Raw genomic sequence first — 9,995 nt, 5'->3', positions numbered from 1 at the left:
CCCACCTCCACCCCCAGTTCGCTCCTCTCCTTGAAAAGCAAAAGACAAACTCCTTCATTTGTACACAATCCTCTCCTCAACCCTGCACATCTCCACCCCCACCCCAAGTATACTCCACTCTGCAACCCTCATTCCGGGCTCTTATGATAATCATAATGCCCTAAAATATATTAATTTTAAAGTATTCTCTCCCTTATCGGCTTCAATGCAGTAAACTTTTGAGAGGTCCCTGACAGCAGCTTTCCGCAGAGAAATTTGTCTCTTGATTTTCTGACTTCTGTTGCCAAGAGTGTGGATTGTGGATATGAGCAGGATGAAATTGTTAACAACCTCTATCTCTTTTCCATCCACCATGGTGCTGCCAGTTGGCCCAGTGGTGAGAATCTTTGTCTTCTTGATATCGAGCTCCCATCCACACTGAAGACTGCAGTCCTTGATTTTCTGTGAGCAAGGTTATGCCGTCTGCATAACATGGATTGTTTTTTTTATAACATGGATTGTTTTTTGTTAAGATCTATTTACTCTAACAGCTAAGCTAAAAGTTGGGTTTGACCAGCTATTCTTTATCACTTCTCATTCAAGGAATAACAAGCACATCATGCCCTCTAAAACCACTTTTTCTAGGTCAGATCCCTCTCATATACAGATCCGAGTGTAGTATCAACCTCCTGCCTGATTTCTTGTGCATTCGCATCTTTCCCTGAAGTACCACCAAAGTAATCTTCTGAACCCAGAATGAGTGTTTTCTCCTCTGCCAAAGAAGCAGGGATGTTTCTCCCTGTCATACAAGATTAAGTGGATATATCATCAGGTTTTATGGATTCATGTGATATTCAGCCTCAACAATCCCTACATCTAGTCTTCCCTTCCCATACTCACTCACAATCTAGTAACACCAACTTTTTTTTTTAAGTTCTCCAATTACTCTCTCTCTTCTGACACTTCTTTGTCCTTCACATGTGCTGCTTTCTCAGGTGTCCCCCACTCGGGCAAAATCCTCTTGGCTGCCTTAACTTTCTGACACAGTCACCTGTGCAGCATATGCAAACTTATACTTTTATTGTGGCAATAGTGCATTTTGAGTGTCTTCCAGTGTGTTTTTATGTGCTGTCAAGTTGTATGACTCATAGCTGACTCTCCAGGAGATTATTAGAGGCTGTACACCACACAGGAAGAGATTGTCCATCTTTCTTTTGCAGAGTATTTGGTGGGTTCAAATTTTCTACCTTTTGGCTGGCAGCAACTCCTTATACACCAGGCCACCAGAAGCTAGAGTTGAGTTTCAACACAGAGAGCTCATTATCACTGTATTGCAAAAATTTTGAGGTTTTTATTGGATAATTTTTTTGAAGTAGATTGCCAAGCCTTTCTTTCTAGTCTGTCTTAGTGTGTAAGTTCTACTGGAATCTATCTCCTATGAGTCACCCCACTGGTATTTGACATTGAGTTGTTTTTTTTTTTTAGATTCTTACAGGGGATTGCAGTTACTCATATACCCTTGACCAAAGCATGGTCCTTTTTCTGTCAGGGAAGATCATCCTCTTCAACTGAGCACGGGACCTCAGAAGGGGCACGCATGGAGTGCTGAGAGACAAAGAGGACTCTTGCCTTGTCAGCAAGATTAGCCAAATAAACCCCGGCAATCAATGCACTGACAGATGTCACAGCCAGATGACCCTCACACTCTTTGCTGATATTTTAAGTACTAGGGACATAACTCTAGCTTCCTAGCAGCATGTAAACCATAGTGGTAACAAATGAACAAACAAGTGGTACTACTAGTTGTCACTGAAAAGTCACTTTCTGCCATCCCCACACATAATTATCTAATTGATTAATTTTCATGAACCTTTTGAAGTTACATTGGGTACATGAGTCATCTGTTCCTTAATCTTTCTGTTGCTGTTGTTATGTTCTGTTGAGCTGACTTTATGAATGGTAGCTCTGAACCCTGCACTATCCTGAGCCATTCCCACTGTCTCTGACACACTTGCCCCCATGACCCCACTGGGTAAATGCAGTTAAAGCCACACTGACTGAGAGTTGGTTTTCAACTATGGAATCTGTGCCTCCTTTGCCTTTTCAGTGGGTGCACCCTTCGGAAGTGTGATGTATGAGTTTGTTGGGAAGTCGGCTCCCTTCCTCATCTTGGCCTTCCTGGCAATACTGGATGGAGGTAAGTCATCACTAGAGGCACCTGTGTGGGTGACAACCCTGGTCGGCACCCAGATTATTCCAGGATAGCAGATCTGACTCACAATAGACGGTGCAGCCATGTCTTGATGCATCAAGAACTGTCCCGTCCAAGTCGAAAGAAAGAAGAAATTCAGAAAGTTACATTTGTATGTGGCATGGGAATGGGGTAGTGCATTAGCATTTTGGCTGTTACTGGAATATATTGCTAATCAGAGGGCAAGCGAACTATGTCTCTTCTGCTTTCTTTTTCAGTACTGCAGTTTTTTGTCCTACGTCCTTCAAAAGTTTCTCCTGAGGTAAGTAAATACTAAGCTTGGTTGTCAAGAGATCCATGGGCCAGCTATGTGCAGAGATCCATGGTTTCTAGATCAGTCATACTGTTATGACAGGTGCTCCTCAGGCCTCAGCTCACCAGGATCCCACATATAGCAGTAGAAAACCCTGCTCAATTCTGAGCTGACTTCCCAGTGTCTCTGCTCTGCTTAAAGCCCATTGTAGTAGTTTCTGTGTTCATCTATCTTGTGGAGGGTCTTTGTCCTTTGATATGACTCACTATGTTTCCAAATGTGATGTCTTTCTCTAGAGATTGACCCTCCCGAACACATCATGTCCAAAGTATGTGATCCCGTACTTCTCCCAGCATAGATTTATTTGTCCTCTTGACAACCCATGGTACAGTCAATATTCTTCACCAGCACGATTCAAAGGCCATAATTTCTCTGTCTTCCTTATTCATTGCCCAACTTTTCACATTAGGTGAAGCAATTGAAAACACTATGGCTTGGGTCAGGTGTACCTTAACCTTTAGAGTGGTATTCTTGCTCCGTAGCACTTTGAAGACATCTTTAACAGCATATTTGCCTAATGCAGAGAATGACTTGTTTGATTTCTTGGCTGCTGCTTCCATGATTATTGATTGTGTTTCCAAGTAAAGTAAGAGTTTGACAACTTCATTATTTACTCCAGCTATCAGATGTTATTTATTTGTCTAATTGTGGAGAATTCTGGTGTGTTGTTTTTGTGTTGTTTTTTTTTTTTTATATCCGGGTGTAATCCATACCAAAGGCTTTAAATTTCATTACTTAGTGTTTCAAGTCATCTTTATTTTCTGTAAGCATGGTTGTGCTATCTACATATTACAGGATGTTAATGAGTCTACCTCTAATCCTGATCATCCATTTCAAAGCATAAAAAGAAAAGTGAAATAAAGACCGGGCACGCTGGTCACGTAGAGACTGATGAAATCTCTGAGACTATGGCTGTTAGCCATCCTTTGAGCCTGGAATGAAATTTACCCCTGTGACTAAATATAGACTAGTTTACAGGGTAAGCAGTATCATTAGGGAGATAGATAACCCTTAGAACAATCAACCACTCAAGATCAAAGAGGGAATGAGGAACAAAACCAGGAAACACAGAGGGAGGTGGGACTAATGATGGCACATGGTGGGATCTGTGTACAAAATGTGTACAATCTGTTGAAAATAAAATGGATTTAGTCTGTAAATCACCCAAATTCAACTTTAAAAACAGTAAAAAAAAAAGATGAAAGGGAAAGAGAAAGGTGAAGTTACAATCAGGGAAAGTTAGAATCAAGGAGATCTGCCCTTCATTCCCAGATAGGGCTGCTGTGTGTATATTATTGATGTGAGGGAAGCAAAGGTCCTCTAACATTAGGGAGATAGAGGAGAATGGAGATCACCATTAGCCCACTCCTGTGAGGTGGAGGTCAGGCATAATTCTATGCTCTTGTCACAATTCTGATAGCAGCCATCTATACCATCTGCATCACTCCTCTTGGTACTCTCTATGTCTCTCCTGGGTTTGATATTTCATTGCAGTTTTAATTTATTGCCACACGGAATTCAAGGACCACATTTACAATTATGATGTTTATTAGGGAGGTAACCAGTAACAAGCCAAGATCAGGAACAACTCCAGGTACAGTTCTCTGATCAGGACAGCCTCTTCTCTGCCATGTCTATAGGCACCCTCTCTTTGACTCTTTTTGGCTCATCCTCAGTCCTGTTCAGGCAAGTGGTGCAAAGCTCCTTAGCTTCATCACTAAATGCCCTTCCTTTCTCCCAATAAGCTGCTGCTGCTGCTGCTGAAAGGTCCTCAGCTTTCTTACTCTGTAGAGTGGCAGACAATCTGTCAACCAGTGCCTGGAGACAGGAGGCCTCCTGCTCAAACAGTCTCAGCTCTTGATGTCTATGGGGCCACACATCTAGTGTAACTGCCTTGCTCTGAGGCCAAGATGCTCCCTGTATTATTGTCTCACACTGGCGCGCTCATTCTTCTGCTGCTGTCTCTTGTCTCACACTGGCACACTCATTCTGCTGCTGCTGTCTCTTGGCCGCTGCTTCTTGCCATGCTGTGCCATCTACAGGGCTTTTTATCTTTCTCCTGAGCACAGTCAGTTCACCCAATGGACAAGACAAGCATGGACTCAATTGTGCTTACTTAATAATCTGAAGCCACTGTGCTGAGTGAACTAACTCAGTCTCCTAAGGACAAATACTGCATAAGACCATTATTAATACTTTGAAGTGAATGATGCCACATTTTCACATCACAGCTAAAACAGAATCAACACACAATTCTGCTTTGACTGGTAGCACTTTCTCTCCCAACCTTACAAGACCTTTCCACAGGGTAAAATAAAACCAGTCCAGTTTGACTGAGAATGTTTCCAAATTAAGAATTTAGGAAACTTGCATATCTTTTTGCATAATTGCCTCAACTATCACATTTTGGATTCAGCATTTGTCCTGTGGAGGAAAATGAGAGTAGGCAAAATTGAGTGTCAAGATCAGGTGTCTACACACTTGTGTTGTGAAATCTTGACCTTGCTAACAATCAGTTACTGTGGTTTTAGTTCTTTAAAGGCAAGAATCATGTCTGGAATGTTTTGCCCCCTTATGACTATCAGCAGCCCTGTTGGCACTGGGGTTATGTAATTGTTGGGCTGCTAATCAGAAGATTGGTGGCTTGAATTTATCAGCTACTCCACGGGAGAACCATGAGGCCCCCTGCTCCCTTCATTACAACCTCACTAAACCCCTGAAGAAGTCCTGCTCTGTCCTACGTGGCTACACGGCGTTGAATTGGGCTCTGTGGCAGTGTGGGCTTTAGTTGGTTTGTTTTTGTGGCCACCACAGTGCTTGCCTTTGACATTGCAGATGCTTTGTCACTAACTCCCTCTGTGACCCTGGCAGACTAATGATGCTACATGGTGGGGGTTCTTTCTTTGGATGTGGGTTTCCTCAACTCTATATTGAAAGAGGTGAATGAAATGATTTTAAGCCCTGTCTGAACACCCAGCTTCTGTCACAATAGGAGAGTGTATATATTGTACAAATGGAATGATTTATTATCTGTGTTCTCCAGAGTGCCAAGGGGACCCCACTCTTCACACTTCTCAAAGACCCTTATATCCTGGTGGCTGCAGGTAAGTGAGTAATGGCTGCGTTCTGGGCTTGTGAAGCTGGGCTTCATGACAGTGTTGGGGGCTCACAGGACATTGCTGGCCATCTTCCAGGCTCCCTCTGCTTTGCCAACCTGGGGGTGGCTATTCTGGAGCCCACTTTGCCCATCTGGATGATGCAGACTATGTGTTCCCCTGAGTGGCAGCTGGGTGAGTGACTGGGGAGAAAGTGGGTACCTGGGCCTTTTGTCGGGTTATGGAGAAGCATCAGCAGGTTTGGGCCATCAGAGTCACAGAGGAAAAATACACTTCAATTAGAGAATGTTCTTCCATACTCACATCCATGAATCAAACCACTGGAGCAGGGTGGGAAAAATTGCTCTGCGAGGCAACCTGAGAAAGCCCAGGGTGGGGGAGGACCAAGGAAAGGTTTCATGGCCTCAAATCCAGCTGATAATAGAACGACTAGTAATTTGAATCAAGACCTTGATTTTATTCTCAGCTTTGTAGGTTAGCCATGCAAACTTGGGTTGCCTAAATTTTCTGAGCATCACTCTCTTCACCTAATAGGAGGCTCAAAGTAATAGCTAGTTCGGAGCCTCAGGCTGCTTTCACCAAAGTCTACATTTTAAATAAAGCATAGTTGCTATTTTTTTAAAAGTAATATATAGTTCAAAAAGTTGTTAGTTGGAGGCATACATGATACAATGTGTAGCATTGTTTTCTTGTGTGTAGACTATTAAAACACACTACCATTATCATTTACATTTTTTTCTAAATTTCTCTTTGTCTAGGTTACTCCATTGTTAACTATTTTCACTTAAAATAAATGAGTTTATGGAGTCTTATTTTCCCCTGCCTTTGATTCTGTCCCTGTGGCAGAATCTTGGTCTGGGAGAGAGGCTTTCATCCTCCTCTGTCTGTCCCTTATGAAGACCTTGTGATTCCCGAGTTTAGAGAGGCTCCTGCCTTTTCCAGAAAGCCTGAGGACAGGGGACAGCAGAGGCTGCATACAAACCACTCAGACAGGGCAGCGAGGAGAGATTTACCGGGCCTGAGAGGCGGCTGAGAAGGACCTGATACAACTAAGCATGCAATAGAAAGCATGAAATCTAATTTTGTAGGGAACAATTATAAGCAAAGCTCCCAGTGGTACTTTGAGTCCCAAATTGAATTTTTCTGAGCTGCAATTTTCTCTGACCAAGGCAATTAACTGAATTGGTCAGCGTTCATGGCAGATAACACAGACCCTGCCCTGCAGTCCTGGCCATTCAGACTCTTGTGCTGTTGAGTGACCACAGTAAAGAATGGCCTCTTTCAGCTGAGCAGTTACCAGGCCTCAGCCTGAGGCTGCTGTACAAAGGTCTTAGTATATCAAATCAGAACATGGCTTAAGACCTGGTCTTTGATGTCTTTCCCAAGACTGACTGAAATTCTAAGGATGGTGCCGGATCCAGTGGCATTTTGATCTGTTGTACATAGGGTCGCTTTGAATTTGAGTTGACTTAATGACATTTAACAAAAACATCAGCAGATGTTTTTAAATGTAAAATACAGCATCATAGGTTCTCAAATGCAGTTACTCACCCAGTGGGCTTGTTGGAATATAAGTGATTGTTGGGACATGCCCAGAGATTCAGTAGGCACAAGTTCTTACATCTAGTAAGTCTCACGCATGGGCAACCATTGCTTTGAATGGATTGTTGTTGTTATGTGCCTTCGAGTCATTTCCGACTCATAGAGACCCTATGCACAACAGCCCTAAACCCTGCTCTATCCTGCGCCAACCGCACCGCCTCTGACATACCCATCCCGATTCTCAAAATTCCTGGGAGAAACACAGGTAGCAATACTTTTGTGAGTGATTCTTGGAGAAGCTTTGGAAAAAAGCTAGCAGGAGATTTAATCTTGAGTTGCCACTTACTGCTTGAGACTTTGGGGGGGAAAAGTAATTTGATCTCTTTCTTTCTTTTGTAAATCTAGCATAGTTTTCTGATTTGCTTTGCATTCTAGCTCTCTGTTCTAAAGGAATGCTTCTAGCCTTTCAGATAGAGGATAGGCATGGCCATCAAGCTGATTCTGACTCATGATGAGTGAGAAGTTTCTACTGGGTTTTGGAGGCTGTAGATCTTTATGGGAGGATACGGTTCACCTTTCTCTGATGAAGCATCTTGGGGTTTGTACCACTGACCTTTTGGTTTGCAGCACTGCATGCTATGCATTACACTGCCAGAGTTACTGTTAATCAAAGTACTTTCAGTTAATTCAGTAAATAAAAATTATTGTGATTGTATTTCCATAGTTGCTTTTGCTTAAGTCATTATAATACATCCAAAGAATTATTTGGGTATATAATCATACCATTTAAAGCTATGCTAAGTCACAGATGACCTGACAGCACATAACAACAACATAGGCAATTAGTACACTTATTTTGCATAAACTGCCACTGAAAAGCTATCCTCAATACTAAAGAACCTCATCCATGAAATGTCATATCATTTATAATGGAGATGTATCTAGGAGACTACATCTCCTAGTTCCAGATATGAAGGAAACAGCTGAGTAGTTATAATCCCTAAATTTAGTAAAAGCAATTAACTTTAAATGACTGTGTCCAATCTGAAACAAATTGTCACTGTACACATAAACTAGATAAAGACATTAGCTCATGCTTCCCTTCCACTCCATAGAAAAGAATATGAAAAACAAACAACTCATCAGCTAATCACTGCTGAGTTGTTTAGTTTTAATGTAATTGTTAGCTTCATGATTTTTGTATTAGGCAACACTATTTTCTCTAGATACAGAGAGTCACTGAAAATGTTGTTGCCTGGAAGACATTATGCTGAGTGAAATATCTCAGCCACGAAAGGACAAATACTGCGTAATGCTACTGTTATAAAACAGGACTGACATCAGGGTTGGGGGAAACTAAGAAAAGAGGGGGAAAATAATGTGCACTGCATTGAAACAGATGAGGGAGAGAACTCTGTGCTTAGGTATTATTGGCGTGACAAAAGTCCAGAATAAGAGCTGCATAGTAAAGTGTTTGGGTGGGGGAATTGTATAACAATAAAATAATTTTTTCTTCTTTTCAAAAAGAAAAGCAAACTACGGGGGTGGGGAGGAGTGGGCAGAGAGGAAAATTTGCAGCAATGAATGAATGGAAATCTAAATTCTTTATAAACTTTCATTAAAATCTCAATTTTTTAAAAAAAAGAAAATGTTGTTGAAACCCACAGAAGCTCCCAATGTTGATTGTAAACTCTCCCTCTGCCAGAGCTTTTGGTACTACCCACTGTCCCTGTGAGGTCATAGAAAACACTGGTTTGGGAGTAACAAAGTCTGGATTCAAGCCTCTATAATCCATCAGATAGGATGCTAATGATTAAGATCAATGTTCACAGGGCTCTGTCTCTGTGCCAGGCAACATGTAAAATCCTTGAGCTCATTAATCCCTACACCCAGCCTATTAGTAAACATCATTTTAATCCCTGCATTTTGTTGGTTTCTTAATGTGATCCAATTTCTCATTGTCATCTCAAATCTAGACTTATGGATCTCTGTCTGTCTGTCATTACCAAGTGTCCCAATGCCCTATGCTGAGTACTTCCTTCATGTTTTTGCTCTGAGAATGGCACGTTTCCCAGTGACACCATTTCCTTGGAGCTCTCCTGACGGAAGTCCATTGTTCCTCTGAACTTTTCTCTTTATTGCTACCTCTCAAACATTTCTTCTCTGCTTTCTCCTCCTTCAAAGACCCCAACTCCTTTGATGGTTATGTCACTTAATTAAGAGCAACCTACCCTTCTAGGTTCATGACCTTGTTCTCCTGAACATTTTGTTGTCCTGCCTCATTTATTAAAGCTGTTAACACTTGGCTCATGTTCTTATTACGTATTCCTGTCTCTATTGAAGGTGACTTCTCTGCGTAGATGAATGGCTCTACCAGTATTATGACCTCATACTTTCTTAATTTTATTTCTTGCATTGATCTCTTTTTCCTTCTTCAGTGAGCAAATGATCATACACTAGACATGATGATTTTTACATCATGATTAATTCTATCACTTCTCATTTCAAGTAGTCTCTTCATCACCTTACATTTACATGCAGGTATACTAATATCTCCATATGGTCACACTGAGCTCACCAATCCACTGACTTCATTTATTTGTCCATTACTACAGAAGAATTCAAAGGGCAGCACAGAAGACAAAACAAAGTATCATATGAAATATGCTAGAGTCAGAAAATCAAAAGAGTTGAACTCATTCAGCATTTCTTTTTTTTTTAATTTAGGTTGTTTATTTTTCATTTCAGTGAACATCTACAGAGATTTTGGGATTTCATTCATTCATTGTTGCAC

General features: G+C 41.5%; 1 protein-coding gene across 1 annotated transcript in view; it reads left to right on the top strand.

Annotated features, from left to right (window-relative positions):
- The window catches only part of SLC18A1 (solute carrier family 18 (vesicular monoamine transporter), member 1), a 46,545-nt gene that overhangs the window by 13,962 nt on the left and 22,588 nt on the right, over positions 1-9,995 (top strand). The window contains exons 6-9 of the mRNA XM_006884899.1: positions 2,087-2,176; positions 2,449-2,492; positions 5,587-5,647; positions 5,738-5,833. Coding sequence (XP_006884961.1) covers positions 2,087-2,176; positions 2,449-2,492; positions 5,587-5,647; positions 5,738-5,833 — 291 coding nt within the window. The remainder of the gene's footprint in view (positions 1-2,086; positions 2,177-2,448; positions 2,493-5,586; positions 5,648-5,737; positions 5,834-9,995) is intronic.

This window comes from Elephantulus edwardii, unplaced genomic scaffold (assembly GCF_000299155.1).
Source record: "Elephantulus edwardii isolate Elephantulus edwardi_28Jun2011 unplaced genomic scaffold, EleEdw1.0 scaffold00038, whole genome shotgun sequence".
Lineage (NCBI taxonomy): Eukaryota > Metazoa > Chordata > Mammalia > Macroscelidea > Macroscelididae > Elephantulus > Elephantulus edwardii.
This window is presented reverse-complemented; position numbering and strand designations above follow the sequence as displayed.